At 37.8% G+C, this 21,920-nt stretch overlaps 1 protein-coding gene across 4 annotated transcripts in view; it reads left to right on the forward strand.

Annotated features, from left to right (window-relative positions):
* The window catches only part of LOC124593680 (ATP-binding cassette sub-family C member 4-like), a 473,970-nt gene extending 454,040 nt beyond the window's left edge, over positions 1-19,930 (forward strand). For all 4 annotated transcript variants that reach the window (XM_047131977.1, XM_047131979.1, XM_047131978.1 and 1 more), the window contains one exon: positions 19,709-19,930. In XM_047131977.1, the coding sequence (XP_046987933.1) occupies positions 19,709-19,744 (36 nt within the window). In that variant the 3' untranslated portion in view covers positions 19,745-19,930. The remainder of the gene's footprint in view (positions 1-19,708) is intronic.
* Positions 19,931-21,920: the final 1,990 nt, after the last annotated feature.

The raw sequence follows: 21,920 nt of genomic DNA on the forward strand, positions 1-21,920 counted from the left end.
CTGATTATGCACAGTTTTGGTCCTACTTTATTTAACACACTCAGTTTATTTGTGATAACTATTGGAATCCTATTACTCAGTTACTAACCAAAGACACATGTTACTTGTGGAGAGTTATGTGGAAACAGAGAGTATGTGTCATCTTTGAGGGTGTAATGCTAACATAATTGAAAACATTTAAATAATACATAAATGTACACAAAAGGAAACAGAATACTAATTATTGGAAAAACAGTGTGTGTGTGTGTGTATGTATGTGTGTGTGTGTGTGTGTGTGTGTGTGTGTGTGTGTGTGTGTGTGTGTGTCTGTGCGTGTGTATTAGCACATCTGTATGTTAAAAAACTATAAAATGTAAGAAAATTTGAATATTTATCTAATGAGTAAAACAAAGAAACCTTAAAATATAATTCACTGTGCATTCCACACTCAAAAGGGATATATCACATTACAATAAGTCTCAAAATGCTTTGGGTATTGTTACTAATAGTCTCAATTTCTTAAACACTGCAGATAAATTATATCTCTGCAATTCATTTTCAGAATTAAAAGTGGAATAATCTTCATTTCTATGTTGTTGTATAAAGCCACTTCATTGCAAACAAAATCCTATTGTTTGCAACACAAAGAGACTTAGTAAACTGATATAGTTCAAGGTCCTCCTCAAACAATCAAAGGCAAAAATGTTTATTACATTCATGTACTAATGAATAATAATGTAAATCACAATTCATACTTAATGAGTTAATTATTTTGACACATAGCAAGCACTGTCTGTACAGTACAGTATGGGCATAATTAATGATTTATCTTTTCAGTTGACCACAATATCTAGCACACTTCATATTGTATGCAGACAACTTGTATAACCACTGGAGTATATATTCCACACTTCTAAAGTTATATTATTATAGAAGCTACTGATGTTTTCTGTTTGGTTTTTGCTTTTTAAAGTGAAGCAAGACTGTCACCAACTTGAATAATTATTTCATTGTGGTAATAGGTAATGATGACATGAAATAAATTAGAGTACACAAAAGCAGGCAACAAAAAGTTTAGGATGGAGTAACAACGATATGGAATGGATAGACTGCCACTCATCACATATGATTCATTGAGTGGCAGATAGGCTAAATGAAAGAGACCATTAAATATTATTCAGCTATAGGACAAAGTCCTTTTTCAGGTGCAGACACTAAATTCACACACATTCACATAACAAAAACAGTTCACATACTCATGGCCGCTCTTTCCGAGCCCTAAAGCCAGACTTAGGGGCTTCATACTTACCAATATGAAGTGTTTGTTTATGATTGACTTCTCAATAATTTTAATATTGCCAGTTGACATAAAACCATGGTGTGCTACTGAAATGTCAAAAAAACATCTTGGCATCTTAAAGACAAAGGAATGTATGCAGTAAAAGTTACTCTTTAATTACACGTACTGTAAGATTTGTGTCATGCATGTTTTCCAGATGTATTTCTTTTCCATTTTAAGTTTAATTTTTTTAGTTAATTACATGAAAAAGTAGTAATCACATCAAGTAACACAAAACACTATATAACAGAGATAAATGTATTTTGACAGATATTTTCTTTTCTGCAATCCAGGTGCCACTGATATGGGCATGCCCTGACACAAGTCCAGCAATAAATAAATAAAAGTAGTCTCTACTAGAAAGAGTTAAATTTACAAGAACAGTATGAGCCCACTTATCAATATGATGTTGCACCCTCTCTAGCTAGGATGCATGCAATGATTCTGTTGGGGAGAGTATCATAAAGCCATTGTACCCTCTCATGAGGCAACCTGCTCCAAAAGTATTATAACCGGTCCTTCATATCCTGGATACTGGCACTGGGATGGAGTTGACATCCGAGCTGATCTCACACATGTTCTATTGAGAACAGATATGAGGAACCTACTGTCCATGGAAATACATCTATACCACACAACCAATTAATAGATATATGTGCCACAAGTGGACAGGCATTGTACTGTTCAGGAATGGCTCTACAATATACCGCTTGAAGTATTAATACATGAGGACACAGGCTGCCCATGACATACAACTGTGTTGTCAAAGTTTACACAGTTGCTACCAACAATGGCCTGAAGTCATACCATTTGGTTAAGGAACGATAGCTGTGGAAAGCCAAAGGAAGAAAAGATTGGTATCTTTTATACAGAAGAGTAGGTTATGGGTAACAGGCTGAAGGTGTTGGTCTATGAGAGCAAATTTTTCTCTCAGTGGGGACACAGTAACTGACCACAATGGGACACATTGTGTGGTTGGGTTTATGGACTTTAGGAAGCATGTAGAAGGTAGGAGTGTGGGAAGTGCTAGAGGCGAGGAGAAAGATGGAATCCAAGGAAAGGTTCTGTGATGAGCCTAATGATTTGAGGAGAGAGTGGATATCTTGCTGGATTTCTGGTATGGGGTCACTGTAGCAGGGTTTGTAGGTGGATGAATCTGAAAGCTGGCAGAGTCCTTCTGCCAATCAATCCTTGCATTTGAAAACAACTGTGATGGAGCACTTGTCAGCATGTAAGATTATAAAGTTGGAATCAGTTTTTAGTTGGTAGAGTGTGGTTCTTTCTGTGGATTTAAGTTTAGCTTGCTTGTAGAGGGATTTTGGGAATGATGGTGAGGCAACGTTCGAGGTTGAGAAATTGTGGAAAGTTAACAGGGGGTGATTTGGGGTCAGTGGGTGTGGATCACGGTTAGATGGAGGAGTAAACTGAATCAGGTGGGGTTCAACATTGGTCTGTGATTGAGTCTGATTGGTAGGGTTGGTGGCAAAAAAGTGTTTCCTCTGTAGGGACTGGGAGAAAGAGAGAAAGTCTTTTACAAGTCTTTTGTGATTGAATCTGGGAGTGAGGCAAAAAAAATGATGCCTTTGGAAAGGACTGATACTGCTCTGGGGTTAAGCGTTTTGGAGGAAAGAGTTGTACCTGTGTTTTGGGTCTGTTAAGGTTCTGACTTCTGTATGGTAGTGGGACGGGGTTTTTGAAAGAGTGGTAAATACAGTAGTTCTGCAAGGCACTGTTTGTCAGCTAGGATAATGGTAGTCCAAGGTGGAATTATAAAGTAAACAGGTTGAAGATTTTTTAGAGATGGCACTGTGTAAGCTGCTCTAGTTCATGGAGGGCAAGAGTTTCAATGTGTAACATGGGATCCACAAATTTGGGACTGCATAGCAGGAAAATATTTTGGATGTAGAGGAGGTATGGTTTTGCAGGACTATGTTGTTGAGGTTTAAGGACTGACAGATTCTGAACAGATTGAGGCCATTTTGGAAGGTCGGGTTGCAGAGAGAGATGGTTTGGGGACGATTCCTTGAACCAAGCAACAATGCAGGGATAGTACGTTGGACTGGGTTCTGGCTAGAGATAAGGAAACTTTTCTGTATTGGTGAAGATGGAAGGAGCAAGGATATATGATGAAGGATAAAATTGCATAAAAATAGCTAAATAATGTAAACATACATCTGAAAAACTTTGTAAACATCACGGAAAGGATAAAACGGGTGAAGTGTGGGGGAACAAGATTAAATATGAGGAAGTAAGCTGATAGTGAGAGGTGAAAAACAACTAAAATTGACATGAAAACTCTATGAGATGGAAGCAAAATAAATAAAAAGATTATAATGTGGTTTGTAGGTCTGTGGGTGGATAAGTGTAAAGAAGAGGGATGGCAGATGTTACTAGATTAGGTGGAGTTAGTATCTGCGAACTGGAATAGAGAGGAGGAGTGCAGTTTGGAGAGGGGTTGGTAGGGTAAGATACAAGTTCTTAGGACACAGGAAGATATGGAAAATAACACATCAACTTATGTGAGAGTGACGCAGGAAGAGTTATCAGTTTGAAAGTCTGCGATTAATGATATCAGCAAGAGTAATGTGGGACATGGGATGCTGCACCAACAAACAACTCAGTCCAGTAGCCATCTGTTGTGCACAGCCAAGATGGCTGATACAAAATGGCCCATAAGTAGAGAGTACAGCTGGTTTTGAAGTCAACAAACAAAACACAGGAAAGAAGGAAAATAAAGACAGACTTTGATTATAGCAATGCAATAGAAAATGCTAATAAAGGAAAACAGCACTGAGTTACAGGATGGAAGAAAAGCCGTCAGGCAAAATCTAATGGCAGAAAATCCAGGACAGCTACCGGACCGTGCTGATTGTTGGTGCAGCATCTCATGTCCCACATTACTCCGGTTGATATCATTAACCATAGACCTTCAAATTAATCACTCTTCCTGCATCACTCTTGTGTATTCTCACATGTTATTTTCCATACCCTCCTACACCATAAGGACATGTATCTCACCCCACCCTGCACTCCTTCTCCTCTCTATTCCAGTTCGTACATACTAACTTCACCTAATCTAGTCACATGTGTCATCCTCCTCCTTCACACTTATCCATCCACATACTGCAACCCACATTACAATCTTTTTATTTACTTTTCTTTGATCTCATAGTGTTTTCACATCAATTTCAGTTGTTTTTCCCCTTTCACTGTTAGCATACTCACTCATATTTCATCCTTTTCTTGTTTTTTCCCATGTGTTTCAATGTACTTTGGCTAATTTTTTGGGTGTATTTTTACATTATTTACCTATTTTTATGCATTTTTATCCTTCATTATATATCCTTATTCCTTCCATCTGCATCAACACAGAAAATTTTCCTTATCCCTAGCCAGAACCCAGTCCCATATCCTGTCCCTGCATTGTTGCTTGGCTCATGGAATCCCCCCCCAAAATGGCCTTACCATCAAATTACCCATCTCTCACTGCAACCCCACCTTTTGCAATGACCTTAATCTCTTCAGAATCTGCAGTCCTTAACCCTCAACAACATAGTCCTGCAAAATCATACCTCTTCTACATCAAAATATTTTCCTGCTATGCATCCCAAATTCCTGGATCCCATATTACACATTGAAACTCTTGCCCTCCACAAACTAAAGCAGCTTACACAGCGCCATCTCTAAACAATCTTCAACTGGTTTACTTTCTAATTCTGCCTTGGACTACCACTATCCACCACCTTTACACCAAAACTCAAATCTTCCCCACATTCCTTAATAGCTGACAAACCCTGCCTTGCAGAACTATTACATTTACTGCTCCCTCAAAAATTCCCTCCCACTACCATACAGAAAACAGAACCACAGCACAGCCACAACTCTTTTCTCCAAAAGCCTTAGTGCCACAGAAGTATCAGTCCTTTCCAAAGGCCTCATTTTTTGCCTCACTCTGAAATTCAGACATGCAAGACTTGCAAAGGACTTTCTCTCTTTCTCCCGGTCCCTACAGTGGGAACACTTTTTTGCCACCAACCCTACCAATCAGACTCAATCAAAGACCAATGTTGAACCCCACCTGATTCAGTTCACTTCTCCATCAAACCGTGATCCAACCCCACTGCCCCCAAATCATCCCCTGTTAATTTCCCAGAGCTTCTTAACCTCGAACCTTGCCTGACCATCATTCCCCAAATCCCTCAACATGCAAGCTAACCTTAAATCCACAGAAAGAACCACAATCCACCACCTAAAAACTGATCTCGACTTTATAATCTTACATGCTGACAAAGGCTCCATCACTGTTGTTTTCAATCGCAAGTATTAATTGGTAGAAGGACTCCACCAGCTGTCAGAGTGATGCACCTCCAAACCCTGCCAGAGTGACCCCATTCCAGAAGTCCAGCAGGATCTCCAGTCTCTCTTCAAATCATTAGGCTCATCACAGGACGTTTCTCTGGATTCCATTTTTCTCTTCACCCCGTACCACTCCCCACACTCCTATCTTCTACATACTTTCTTGAGTCCATAGATCCAACCAACCAAGGCACCCCATTGTGGTCAGTTACTGTGTCCCCACTGAGAGAAAAACTGCTGTCATAGACCAACACCTTCAGCCTATTATCCACAACCTACTTTTCTAAATAAAAGATACCAATCTTTTCTTCCTGCACCTCTCCACAGTTCCTGTTCCTTAACCAAATGGTGCCCTGCTTGTCACTATTGATGCCAACTCCCTTTACACCAACATTCCTAATGCCAATTCCCTTGCCACTATTGTACACTATCTTTCCCAACACCTGATGGATTCCAAACTTACAATCTCATTCCTGGTCACCCTGATCAACTATATCATCACCCACAATTACTTCTCCTTTGAATGCATCACCTACTAACAAATTTGGGGTATGACTATGGGCACCTCTGTGGCACCATCCTGTGCCAACCTATTCATGGACCTTCTAGAGGAGTCCTTTCTAACCACCCAGAATCCCAAAGTCCTCACCTGGTTCAGATTCATTGATGACACTTTTGCAATTTGGATTGAGGGAGAGGACACCCTGTCCAGATTCCTCCAAAATCTCAACATCTTCTTTTCCAGTCACTTCAAATGGTCATCCTTAACCCAACAAGCCACCTTCCTTGATGTTGACCTAGACAGCTACATCAATACCTCTGTGCATATCAGTGCTACCAGCCACCAGCAATACTTTCACTTCGACAACTGCCACAAATTCAATAGCTGTTGCATCTGTAGTGACAAGCAGTCCCTCTCAAAACATTTCACAGGTCTCACTGAGGCCTTCAGAGATGTTAATTACCTTCTACACATTATACAAAAACAGATCTCCCCTGCCTTATCCCTCCTGTCACCCACCACCTCCTGAAGTCCCACCCACCGGCCACAGAGGAGCATTCTTCTTGTGACTCAGTACCACCCAAGACTGGAGCAACTGAATCACGTTCTCCACCAGGATTGCGACTACCTCTCGTTGTGCTCTGAAATGAGGAATTTCCTACCCAGTATCTTTCCTACTCCTCCCACAGTGGTATTCAGAATATGTAAACAAAAGACCTTATGCTGCTGTGGCAGAGAATCTTGGTAAGAGTAAACCAGAAAAAAATATTCAGCACAGATTCATGGAAACTGTTCACCACAGTAGGCCAAAATAAATAAAGGCTATGCCAGCTCCATGTCCTCTTTCTGCAAACATCGATCTCCTATTAAAGAGAATCCAGATGCACCATGACCATGTACACCTGAACCACAAGAGGCAATTATATCAATAGGGAAAGATAAGAATACAGTGATAAGTGAACAACTGGTGGTTAGAATAACAAATCTAATAACATAGCTTACATCATTAAACAAGGATAGTTTGAGTCAAGCTAATATATACAATACTGTTGCTTCAGTAATATCAAGAAAATAAATACAGATCATGACAGAAACAGGCTACATTTTCGATCTACTCATATAAATAGAATAAAGGATGTTAAAGTTCTCCTGTGGAATACCAGATCCATCTATACTAATAGAGAGTGTTCATGCACGAACTTTATACTAATGACTATTCTATTGCTGTTATAAGTGAAACCTGGATTAAACCAAACATGTCTACTAAATGTTGATGATATCAAATAATAAAATCAGATTGAGAGGAAAGGTGGAGTAGCCATATCGATTAGTACAAAATTCAACTATAAACCAATTATCATGCCACTCCCTAACCTTGACTTTCAAGCAATAGCAATAGAAGTAAGTACTAACAAATGCCAATTGTCAATTGCATCCGTATATTGCCCCCGACCTGTAGTAATTTGTGAACCACACATCCACACAATGTTGCAAAACATACCACAACCCTTCTTAATCTGTGGGGCTCCAGTGACCACCACAAAGCATTGGGCTGTAATAAATGATAAGACAGGGGAGTACATCATGTCTTGCATTGATGATTATAATATGATCATGTACAATGATGGATATGTAACATTAAACCAAGGACCATGGATGAGACCAACTGCAGTGAATATAATATTAGATTCTCCCTGGACGAACACAGCATGGTCGGTTCTGCATGATACCATGGGATCAGATCATTTCCCTATAACTATGAATACATTTGCAAGAAAATTAACCAAGTACATATTGCCAACAAATTGACTTGGAACATGAACGAAGTGGACTGGTATATTATCATCAAATTCTTGAATTAGAGGTAAGATCAATAGAGAAAACCAACTTTCACAAAGGGCCTACACACAACTACAAAACAGAACATATCATGCAGCAAATGACTCCATCCCAAAATGACTTTTATCTACAAAAGCAAGACAAATGGATAATCCATGACAGAATTAAGACTGTGATAAAGCAATACAAAACAGAAGGGCAGTGTTATGTGGATATGTTAAACAACCTAACATGAACAACTTCTTGCTTTATAAACAAATGACACTTAGAACCAAGACAATACTGAAATCCATCAAGAAGAGTTGATGGATAAAATACTGTAATAGTTTGACCAAGAATACTAAATCATCAAATACGGTAGAAGATCAAATTCAGGAATATTGCCCCTGTAATATACAATTATGTGAGTGGATAGAAGAATTCTGTGATCTTATTGCCCCACCAAGTGTTCGCAATAAGTTATACAGGAGACAAAGGGAAACACCTGCAACTCAACATGTGCTAACTATGCAGTTCAGTACTGATGACTTGACATCAGTCATCAAAGAGAGCCTTAACACTGACCCAGAAATGGACTACATCACATATTCCATGGTACAAAACATGCCTGACAATACTGTAGAATTACTTCTTCAAATCTGTAATGGAATTTGGATGCATCAAGAATTAGTCCCAGAATAGAACACATAAATCATAGTCCCCATACATAAAAAAGGGAAAGATCCATTATTAGCCACTTCTTACAGACTGATTGCACTGTCGTCATGTGTTGCTAAACCACTGGAAAATCAAATAAAAAGGCGATTGGAATAGTTGGTAGAATCTTCATCCTAACTAGCTAGATTGCAATTCAGGTTCCGTAGAGGTAGAAGCTACATAGACAACATTTCAGTATTAGTTTCCTCCATGTTTGGTGAGAGCAAATATACAGCAGCACTATTTTCAGATATTGCAAAAGCATATGATAATATTCAGACAAATATACTATTAGGTAAGTTCTACTTTTAGGAACATCACCTCAGTTTGTAGAAGGTATGTAATCATTAATCAGTGAACAAACAGTATATATTAAAAGGATACTGGATTCAAGTCCTCACACACGGTGGTCAATGGCATACCACTAGAATTGGCACTCAACCCACTACTACACTATGTGATCAGAAGTATCTGGACACACCCAAAAACATACATTTTTTTTTACATTATGTGCATTGTGCTGCCACCTACTGCCAGGTACTCCATATCAGCGACCTCAGTAGTCATTAGACATCGTAAGAGAGCAGAATGGGGTGCTCCACAGAACTCACGGGCTTCGAACGTGGTCAGTTAATTGCGTGTCACTTGTGTTATCGTCTGTATGTGAGATTTCCACATTCCTAAACATCCCTAGGTCTACTGTTTCTGATGTGATAGGGAAGTGTAAATGTGAAGGGACACGTACAGCACAAAAGTGTACAGGGCGACTTCGTCTGTTGACTGACAGATACCGCCAACAGTTGAAGAGGGTCGTAATGTGTAATAGGCAGACACCTATCCAGACCATCATACAGAAATTGCAAACTGCATCAGGATCCACTGCAAATACTATGACAGCTAGGCAGGAGGTGAGAAAACTTGGATTTTGTGGTTGAGCGGCTGCTCATAAGCTACACATCATGGCAGTAAATGCCAAACAAAGCCTGGTTTGGTGTAAGTAGCATAAATATTGGACGATTGAACAGTGGAAAAACATAGTGTGGAGTGACAAATCATGGTACATAATGTGGCAATCCAATGGTAGTGAGTGGGTATGGTGAATGCCCGGTGAACGTCATCTGCCAGTGTGTGTAGTGCCAACAGTAAAATTTGGAGACAGTGGTGCTATGGTGTGGTCACATCTTTTATGGAGGGGACTTCCACCCCTTGTTGTTTTATGTGGCACTATCACATCACAGGCCTACATTGACATTTTAAGCACCTTCTTGCTTCCCACTGTTGAAGAGCAATTTGGGGATGGTGACTGCATCTTTCAACATGACTGAGCACCTGTTTATAATGCACTGCCTGTGGCAGAGTGGTTACAAGACAATACATCCCTGTAATGGACTGGCCTGGACAGAGTCCTGACCCGAATCCTATAGTACACATTTGGGATGTTTTGGAACGATGACTTCATGCCAAGCCTCACCAACCGACATCGATACCTCTCCTCAATGCAGCACTCTGTGAAGCATGGGCTGCCATTTCTCAAGAAACCTTCCAGCACCTGACTGAATGTATGCCTGCAAGAGTGGGTCAACACCATATAGAATTCCGGCATTACCGATGGAGGGCGCCTCGAACTTGTAAATCATTTTCAGCCACGTGTCCAGATACGTCTGATCACATAGTGTATATGCAATATACACCTATGATATGGAAAGGGCAGTAACTCAACCAGTTAGAATTACATAGTTTGCAGATGACATGTGTGTGTTTGCTTAGCATTTAGTATTACAAGAGGCAGTGAACAATATTACATCATTGATAAAGAACCTGAGTCGGTGGCTTCATGGAAATGGCGTGATGATGGCACCAGAGAAATCTTTGGTAGTCTTATGCAGTGGGAATGGTTATGTATGAAGAAATTGTTTAATACACGTGGATAATAAAATAATAAAAGTTAAAGCACTTATTCAGTTCTTAGGAATGGACAGCAAGCTTACTTGGACAGCACGAGCAAATGCTTAATATTATTTGATCACCCACTACAACATGGTGGGGAGTGTGTCCTTCAGTGCTGCTGCTCCTATATCGCTCTCTCATTAGATCCAGATTGAATTATGGATGTACCTACTACAAATATACAACTTGAAAAATGTTAGAGAATCTGGACAGATTGCAGTACTGCTGTACACAGACATGCTTAGGAGTACTGAAAACCACACCAACAAATGCACTCCTGGTGGAGTGCAAGAGATGCAACAACATATAAGAAGGAGGGTGCTCATGGAACAAGAAAGAGTAGAGACATTGTCAGACTCACAGCATCCAACTCATCAGATTCTATGCCTGTACCATCCTTCTCCAGGAACTTGGAGCAGAAAACCTTTTGATTTCATTTCAGCATATAATGATTTGGTAGGCGAATGCAAAGATATTTCTGCAAGTATACAGTGGCCTGTGTACCAGTATGACTATTTAATCAGCAGGGATCACTTCTCATTCCAAATGACAGAAGGAAAGACTGATTTCTTGGAGACAATTACAGCAGTGCAAACACAAATGGAGGAAACAAGACAATGGGTAATCCACATATACACAGATGGATCAAAGACAGCAGGGGAAGGCAATACAGGATAGGCTATATTTAGTCCACAACTGCAGATAACCCAAAAATATACAGTAATGTTCAAAAGTATTTCAACAACATAAAACTCATTATTATTTCTCTTAAAATAAAACACTATCAAAAAGTGTCTTGAATATAGCGGACAGTATGACTGCAATTATTTAAATGTGTCAGGTTGTGTCTTGTTTGTTTTAACTTTGTGCTGCCTGATGAATGTGACTATCAGCGAGCTCAAAAGTATTTTGATGCACTGTTTGCTCCATCAATTCGTAGACTTACTTGCTTCTTAGTTCTGATTTGTACTGATATTTACTCACAGTGATTATTTCAATATGCCGAAGGAATATTCCAGTGATTTTAGAAACACTGTGATAAAGTGTGCTAACAAACTCTTCTTCAGTCTTTGTTCCTTATTTTTGTAATGCTCTAGGTTTCTGGTCATTAACCCATTAGCTAACACCAAACATCACAAAGATTTTGTTAGAACACTGTGCCACGTAATTATGCAATATGTAGCCATCATTTGCAGTTAAGAAGTTTGAAATGGTTTTATAATTCCCTTTACACAGAAATTTGCCATTTACTAAATAATTATTAGTAAAACTGTTATGAAACTGATCATGATATAAGGTTATTGGCCTGTCATGGTATTCTTCTGGCAGCTTCCAGCTTTCCATAAAATTACTGAGAGCTTGACAACTGCAGCATAGCCCAGGAGCAAACAAAGAATGGTGACTAAACAAATGCTGAACATGTTTTATGTCAGGAACCTTCGTCTGCCCTCACAGGCTTATCAAGCATTAGTGGAGGAAATGTAGTTCTTGTATATCGGCACTCAAATAACCTGTAATTTTTATAGGCTTCTTTCCACACCATATAAATTGCTTCAGTAGAAGGAAGAATACAAAGGTTACACAGAAGAGCAGAGTGTATATGCCCCGGGACAACCGGGAAAGACCCAGGAATTTTTTCATCTGGAAGAAAACTAGGAAAAGCCCGGAAATTTTTCAGAACTCCAGGAATTTTTCATTGTTTTAGTTTTCAGTTAAACTCCTATAATTTTGGCTGATAAGAACTGATACTCTAACAAATAACATTACTGTGTTCTGCTGCTGCAGAATAGTACTGCAGCAATAAATCATAAATGAGAGAAAAACAAAAACAAAATAAAACTTTAGTTGCAAAGGAAACATGCCATTTACAACAACAAAACATTGTGCAGGCACAAGCATCTGCCAACAGTAAAATGTGTCAAAGGCCTGAGGACAAAGACTTCATAACAACAAATTGCTTCTCACGAGTGATTAGCGTGACGTCACAACTGTTTACGTTAGGTTCATTTGAGCAGATGCCAGCAGTCCCATGTGTATTTGGCAGTTCAGCGCCAATTATTAGTTTCAGTTTTCTGATTTTATTTTATTTACACTTTTTGGCAGGCAAGCAATAATTGCCTTACAGAACAATGAAGTTATTTTCATCAGTTTGCTAGAGAAATTTGGTTTTTTTCATCTTTTCCATTGAGACAGTCAGTTTATTTGAAACAAAATGTTTCATTCCACACAATTGGCTGATTTCAGCTGCTTGCTGAATTTTAAGTGCATGTATCCATCTTCTAGCACATATGGTATTATGGTAAACCCAACGTGAGATAGCACAGCACTGGTATTCAAAGAAAATCTACATCCTGAAAACCGCACTGAAAAGCTTAATACCAGGTTGGGACCTACTTCATTGTTTATATGGACATACAAATGTGCATTTCAAGTTGAGTTGTATCTTTGAGTATGATTTACAAAATTCCAATGCTCTTGGAGTATCTGCTAATGTCCTGTTTCTTTTATCTCTTAATGCTTTATATGTACAAACATATGGGCTTCATATGCCTATTTCTAACATGTTGCGGGAAAATAATGCGAATGGTGGTTTGAAAAGCGTTACTTTCAAAGTAAATTTCCTTTTGAGCTAGAGGAATTCTTTTATGTGTGAGGAAGTGCAATGAATTTCTTAAATCACAGAGTGTTTGACTCCTGTTTAAAACTTAACACTTTGAGGACCGGTCATTGAGAAGAATTTCTAGCCCAAAAGTCCAAACATTTATGTCATTATTTTAAATTTTACTGGCACATTTGTGTGATGTATCTTAAAGAACAGTACACGCATAAAAAGACCAATATTACATGTGAAAGCTTAGCTACTCTTGTAGCTTATTAATCTTCGAGATTAATATTGTATGTAACAGCTTAGCTATTCTTTTAACTTCATTATGTATATTTATTTAAACCATTAACTTTTCCTATTTGTGTTCACCCTACTCAACAATGATGTTACTATTTGCTGACATCATATGTCCTGTCCTCTGAATATCTGCTGTTATCGGCTGGTGAGATTACTTGACATAAGCAGTGATTGGCTAACAAAAGGGCATCACAATCAACTGCTTTGGAAACTAATGTACTGTGTTTGGTGGAATTTGAATTTATACTTTTGTAATTAAGAGATTTGTAGCTTATCGTAATAAGAAAAGATGAAGTGTAGATATTACTGCACATCAAAGATCTTTCCAAGATTTTTTTTTTTTTCTGGGTTTTATTTTCTAAAGCGGTGGCGGGAAGATCGACACGTGTGTAAAATGTTAACTAGTCAAAGGATTAACAAGATTTAGAGTTCCGTGGGAAAGTATATTGTCACTTAACACAGGAAAAGTGTATCTTCACCCGGAAAAAACTGTCTTTTTTTTTTTTACCAGGAAATCGGAAAAGTTGGAATTTTTTTCTTTTTCTTTTTTTTTCCCTTGCTCACTTATGCACCCTGAAGAGTGATTTTTCTCATCTTCCTGTTGAAATGTTTCTTAGATTAGTCTTATCTTTCCACTGTTGATGCTTCATTCGGATTGTCATCAGTATTCTTGGAGGGTTGGTATATACCATACAACATTGTTACCAGCTGTTACAATACTTAGCTCTAGTAACAGCAGTATTACATTATTTTTTATGTAAACAACCCATTTTTTAGAGAGGGCACAGTAGATTTCCTACTCAATTTTCATGCTACCACAAATTGTCTATATTCATGCTGGATATGCTTTTTTTTTCTCTTTTATGGATCAGCATCTTGGTGATATTGCCTTGCAAAATGCTGTGGTTTCCAAATAAATCTTTCTTTGGTTACTGTTACAGTTGTACATGTGCATGAAGGTTGTTCAAAGCAGAACATACATCCTCTTTTGCTCTTCCTTGTTCATTGACTTAACAGCTGTTCATATTATCACCATGCCACGTGCTTTTTTCCTTCAATTTCATTAATATAACTTCAAAGGTGACATAATTGTCTACATAATGCACTACCTTAGTAGTCAGTGTTCTTTAATGCTGAAGCTGTTGTTTGCTTCCATCATAGGTCCAAGCTGGAGTTGAGATTTATTCTGTATCTTCAGAACTGCATGTTGTCGTTTTGTAATGGTATTATACATATTCCTCATTTGAGGAAAATTGTAGATATTTTGTATCTTCTGTGCAGATTATACTCATTCATTATCCGTAGTATCAACCCTGAATATTGAGTTCTATAAGGTGAACTGTTTCATCTATTCAGTATTTACATTTGGTATGAATTCTACTTCTTTTAGGATAAGCAACATCTAATATGGATTGATATTGTGTCTAGGACAATAGAATAATAGTAATTTATTGTCAAAAATTAAATACAGTTAAATATGCTTGAGAATATAAACCTTATATGATAATTGTAGCCTCACCAGGGGATACCGGCTTGTTGAAGGCACTTTATGTGTTGAGCGGGGACAATTATGAGCTTTGGAGAAGCTGGGGGGAGGGAGGGGAGGGGCTATGCTGGTGATAGCGTAGCTGCTGGCAGGGTCACTCAAGTTGGATTGATAGAATACCTAGATATGACTCCAAAATAGTCCATAGTGACTATAATGCCAAACTCAGCAAAGGAGAGGATTTCAGAAGTGCATTTGGTAAGGAAAGTCTGCATGATGAAACTGGTAATAATAGTATGAGGTTTGCACCATTTGCTTCTGCGAACAAATTAAAAGCAGTCAGTACTTCTTTCTCAAGGAAAAATATCTACAAAGGGGCCTGACAAATACCAGGAACAAATGAAGCAAACCAAATAGACCATATATTGGTATCAAAGAGGTGGGCAACTGATTTGGAAAATGTGTGCACTTTTCAAGGAACTAATACAGATTCTGACCCTTATCTAGTAGGAACCAAAATGAGGCAGAAACTAGCTACGGCTGCCAGGGGAAATAAAACCAGAATAAAAAATGGTTCAAATGGCTCTGAGCACTATGGGACTTAACTACTGAGGTCATCAGTCCCCTAGAACTTAGAACTACTTAAACCTAACTAACCTAAGGACATCACACACATCCATGCCCGAGGCAGGATTCGAACCTGCGACCGTAGCGGTCACGCGGTTCCAAACTGACGCGCTTAGAACCGCACGGCCACACCGGCCGGCTAAACCAGAATAAAGAAATGCAATAAATAACAATTGTAAATATGTATACTGTTCTAGAGTATCAGAAGAGACTGAAGCAGGAATTACAAACAAACAATGAAGACCATATAGACAAAGAATGGAATGCTATTAAAAAATGCCATTCTGATAACAGCGCATGAAATACTGGGGGAAACAAGGAGAGATAGAAATGAAGTGTTGTATGATGATGAATGCAGACAGGCAGTGAACCAGAAAAAGGAAGCAAGACTGAAGTGCGTACCATGGAATACAAGGTCAAATCAAGGATTATATAATGAAAAGAGAATAGAGGCAGCAAGGTTGTGTAGGAGAGAAAAAAGGGAAGCCATAAGGAGAAAGACAGATGGGATGGAAGAGCACTACCAAATAATGGGAGCAGAAAGTTTTATAAGAAAATTAAAGAAGGAACTCAAGAATATAGACCCAAAATAACAGTATGTAAGGGCAATGAGAGGAATTTGCGGGCAGAAAATCAAGATGTTCTGGACAGATTTTTGTGTGAAAGAGATGACTGCAGTCAAAATGCAGGTACTGCTTGAGTTTGGTGAGCCATCAGAGAGGAGGACATCAACATCTAAGAAGCTGGGTTGAGGAGGGCCACATGAAGTAGATGGGAGAGAAGGTGTGCCAATGCATCTGCCTGTCTTTCTCTGCTCCTCTCCTTTGTTGTTCCTTTTTTCCCCTATCTCTCTGTCACACAACCTCCAGACGCTATATGTGTTGTCATTCTAGACCCTGCACACTCCATCAAACAGTGTTTGTCCCTCTACCCTGCCATACACTACTATCCTTTTCCCTTCCCCGACCTCTCAAGTTTGCTGCTAGCATCCCACATGATATCTGCTTTCTGGGCTTGAGATGCTAGAGTTAGGTGATCACGTGTGCATGAGGTATGCTTGCTTGTGTGTAGGAATTGCGTGTGTATGTGTCTCTTTTACTGATGACAGATGTGGCTGAAAGCTTTAAGTAAGTGTCTTTTAATTGTGCCTGTCTGTAACTTAATGTGTCTTCTTTGTGGTAAGTAGCAGTCTGTCTTTTCCTACAAATTTCCATTTGATTTTGTAAATAACAATGAAAAGCAGGAAAATAGCCAGGCCTGGACATGTCCTTAGAATGATTACTGGACAAATAACTGGAAAGGTTCTTGAATGGAGGCCAACTGGAAGAAGGCAGAGAGGAAGGCCACAGAAGTGGTGGATAGATGATGTGGAAGAAGATATAAAATCTTTCAGAGTTAGATTACAGTGGTGAACTGCACTGGAGAGAACAGAATGGAGAAAACATGTTGAAGAGGCTAAGACCCATGAAGGGTTGTAATGCCATGAGAAGAAAGAGAGGTACTTCTCTACAGAGAAACGAGCTCATACTAGACAAAATAATCCACAGATTAACTGTAGGCTATTTATGTCCCTAGGGCACAATACTTAGTATTGATCATCAAAAAAATGTGCCATCTGGACACTAACATCCAGAAGTACACCTTTGGATCATTGTTTCACCCCCCTCTGCTAACCCTTCAACAAAAATCTCATTTGTTAAATATCCACATACACGCAGTGCTTAATTTAATTTAATATATTTATGGTGGAACTCAGAATGTGACAAAATTCATGAAGAAAGACATCATGAATGATTAAAATTTCAAACACACAAAAGAGAAGAAAATGCAACCAACCTCAAAAATATCAGGAAAAGGTTCACACAAATTATCAGGCAAACCAAGAGACAATCACAGAAAGATCTAATCGACTCAATAGAAGAAAATTACCACAAAACCAATTCCAGAGACTTTAACAAAATGTTTGGAAGACAATTACAAAAATTTGCCCCTCCCATATTAATTCTGAAAAGGGAAGATGGAAAAATGGCACATAATGACAAGGAAAATGTCAAAATTATGGCAAAAGCAGTTAGTAAACTTTTGAATTGTGAAGAACCCAAGGAACTTTTAGCAACACCCATCAAGACTCCACCTGATCTCATAAATCCTCCAACAATCCAAGAGGTGGAAATGGCACTCAGAGAGATGAAAAATTATAAGGAATGCGGAGAAGACCAAGTTTTTGTAGAAATGTGGAAATATGCCAGTGATATAGTTCGAACATCCTTACACATAGCCTTAACAAAAATCTGGATAACAGAAAAGCTGCCCAAACATTGGATCACTGCCATAATCCACTCACTCCACAAAAAAGGAGATAAAAGCAACCCAGATAATTACAGAGGTATCTTTCTCTGAGACTGCACATACAAGATTTTCTCCAGAATCCTATACAAGAGAATCAAAGAACAGTTAGAGGAAGAATTAGGTGAATACCAAGGAGGCTTCAGACCTTGGAGCAGCTGTGCAGAACAGATCATCACTTTAAAATTAGCCATAGCATATTACAAGAAACGAAATAAATCTCTTGTAACAACCTTCGTGGCCTTTAAAAAAGCATATGACTGTATCCACAGACCTTCAATGTTAAAAATCTTAAGAAATTTCGGGTTCCATACAATATTAATCAAATTGATAGAACTCACCGTAACCAACACTGTATCAAAAGTCAAGTTCAGGGGGGAACGCTCTGAGCCATTCATCATAAAAAAAGGTTTAAGACAAGGAGATTGCTTGGCACCCCTCCCTTTCAACTGTGCTTTAGGATACACAATGAGGGAATAGTACAAGACTAACCCAAAGAACATCCAAATTGGAAGACCCAAAGACAACATAAGTTTAAATTGTCTAGGATTTGCTGATGACCTTGCTCTCTTGTCCAACACTATTCAGGAAACCAAACAACAAGTTATCTCACTGCAGGAAATAGCACAGAAAATTGGTCTGGGAATGTCGTTTGAAAAAACAGTCATTATGTTAACTGACAAACCACTCATATACAAAATTGCCATAAGAAACCAAGAAATCAAAATTTCATAACATATAACCTCAATGAAAAGCCAACATGCCATAACGGAATAAACAAATTTACCAGAGCACAATATATCACCAAGAACACCTACAAAAAAAAGGACCTGTCAATAGCAACAAAATTAAAACACTAAAAAACAGCCACTCAACCAGAAATAACATACGCAAGTTAAACCATCTTCCAAACAACTAACACTGCACAAATAGACAAAATACTCAAAATAGAGAGAAGAATCATCGGAACATGTATCAACAAATCGTACCAGAAAGATGGGCACTGGAGAGTAGCTACAAATGTTCAGTAACAACCAGCCACTATGTCTCTCTGTGCCAATGGCATTATTCAGATGCAGAATGGAGAGGCATGTTGCCAACAAACCACTCTCACAGCTGTTATAAGTTTCCCAGACCTGGGAGCCACTACTTCTCACACAAGTAGGTCCTCAGTTGGCATCACTAGGCTGAATGCACCCTGGGATTTAGAGCAACATATAAAACATACTAAGCAGACTTCATGTTTTGTGGAGCTGAATGAAAAACTGGAGAAAAGAAAGTGTAGATAGATTATTTTATATACTGTGTGCTATTTCTTGTTTGATATATATTATGCTGATCATTAATACAAAACATCCATGCCATTATTTCTTTGATGTACACAAATGTAGAGAGAAATTGGAGATACATCTACACACTGTTGCAGTGAACCAGATACATCATTGCTATACAAACCAATTCCTAAAAACTATTAAAACACTGTCATAAGATTCTAGTTACTGTAATGTAACACTAGCTTAAACAAAATGTTATGAAGACTGTAAAATAAAAGATAAACACAGCCAACTATTGTGATAAGGTAATAAAAGGGCATAATTTTAAATAACACTTATTTTGTGCATGCAGCTGTGGCATCATACACTTTCTACTTATATGACTAACAGATTTTTTTTTTTTTGTTTTCTTCAGTCTTACAGAAATAGAATGCATGAAAAATCATCATGAAGAATAATTAATGAAGAAATATGAAACATCATTTGGTCATTAGCAAACAAATGAAATCCTTAATGGGAAACAGAACAAGGAAGAGATGGTGACATTGAAAGGAGTCTTCAAAAACTGTCAGAAAAAATTCATTATTCATGATAAGTGTCATCTTATTTCATTTTGTACTGTTTTGAGCAATGTTTAGTATATAATAATAATTTATAATAATAATAATAATAATTTTATTGTCATTCGGCCATTACAGCAATAGACAGCGTCATATACATACTAAAATACAATTAATAGTTTGATAGAAACAACAGGTTTCTTGTTAACATTATAGTATTATATTACAGTTGATAAATTCTCTTATGTCATAGAATGGGTGGAGGACTAGCCAGTCATGAATTGTTTGTTTGAATAATTGTTCAGGTAATTCTTGAACAGATTGAGGAAGTTTATTAAATAATTTGTACCCCATGATTTTGTAGCTGTTGAGTGACTTTGACAACCTGCCACTATTGTTTCAAGAAATCAATTGCATGATTGTGTTTGTGTAAGTGAGGAGAGCTAACACAGAAAAAACCTCCAGAAATCCCATATACTAAAATTCAACAATACAAAATGTACTATATATGAAAATAATGTGTTTCACCTAAAAAATATTGTACTGCAAACCATATGTTCCACATACAAAGTATTATTGCATAAAAATACCACATTGTGAAAGGAAATTTTAAAAAAGAAATAAATACAATAATGAATATTAATTTCTATTATTTTGCAATTATCAGCTTAATTCTTTGTCTCGTACCTAAGAATCAACTCTTCATACAACAGAGATAGAAAAGGCTAATAGAAAGGATGGGTGACAGAAGATTCTAAATGTTGTCTTTGTTAGTGTTTATAATAGTAACTGAATTGTGAAATGCAATTTATTCATCTCGTGACAAGCAGTTGCAAACCTTTTGGTTTTCTTGCAGGAGAAACCTCAGGAATTTGATGAGCAGTTGAGTAAATGAAAGGAAACACAGTAAAACAGCACTGATGTTCACTGTAGGATAATGATAATATGTTATTGAATAAAAATGATAAATAATGGACACAGAGATTAAAAAAAAGAATGTGATCTCTGTACCACCGAGTTCACTGTTTGTTTAAGTCCCAAGTAGCAACACACTATGAGCAAATGGCAAGTGGGTGAAATATAAATGAAACAGTATAACACTGTTCACAAATATCAAAGAAACAAACAACACAAAATATTTTAAATTGATTATCATAACACTCCATTTCAATAAATGTTTAAGACCTTCACTGTCTTTTTTCTCTGAGATATTCACTACTGACAACAAAAGTAGCCATCTTTGTGTGCCCAAGTTGCTTCTAGTTAGTGGCTTGGTGAAAATATCTGCTTGCTGATCTGCACAGCTGACATGTTCCAGGTTGAAGATGCTAGAGTTGAATTTTTCTCATATAAAATGATGCTCCACATCTAAGATCTATGTGTGTTGTCCATTTACGATGCTCAGGGCTCTTGATCAACCAAACACCATTTTTGCAAGATGTAACATAGCAGATTATTCCAAGTCTTTATTTCTTTATTTCTTGCTATGAAGTATGTACTGTCCTATGAAGTTATATAGCTGGGGGGGAGAGAGAGAGAGAGAGAGAGAGAGAGAGAGAGTAGTTACTCCCCCCCCCCCCCCCCCCCCCCACACACACACACAGCTGACACTGAGCACTGGACTGTCTTAGTGTGTTACTGATATATGATGCACACTTCCTATGAATTAAAAGAAAGAGCATTGAAATTTATTTGATCTTTTCATAGACTGGTACTGATAGTACAGCTATACTTTTAAAAATCCCAGTTCATGACCTTCATTATTTTCAGAGATATAAAATTTTACCTGAAAACAATAACATCATTTCTGGTACTATAAAAACCAAGCTGGGTATCATAATGTGTTCATTTATAATCTCAGATGAAACAATAACTGTGAAATACTCACGTCATAGAAATTGTGTGTCTAGGATTTTCTTTTCTTCTGTTTCAATAGCTTGATGATGTAAAAAAAGATTGTTCCAAAATTATTATTAAATTACATTTTGTTGTGTGAGGATTGTGAAAGAGTGAGAGAGTGTATGCAAGATATATGTAAACTGTGGCTATTTTATTTTGCTGACAACT

This window comes from Schistocerca americana, chromosome 2 (assembly GCF_021461395.2).
Source record: "Schistocerca americana isolate TAMUIC-IGC-003095 chromosome 2, iqSchAmer2.1, whole genome shotgun sequence".
Classification (NCBI taxonomy): Eukaryota; Metazoa; Arthropoda; class Insecta; order Orthoptera; family Acrididae; genus Schistocerca; species Schistocerca americana.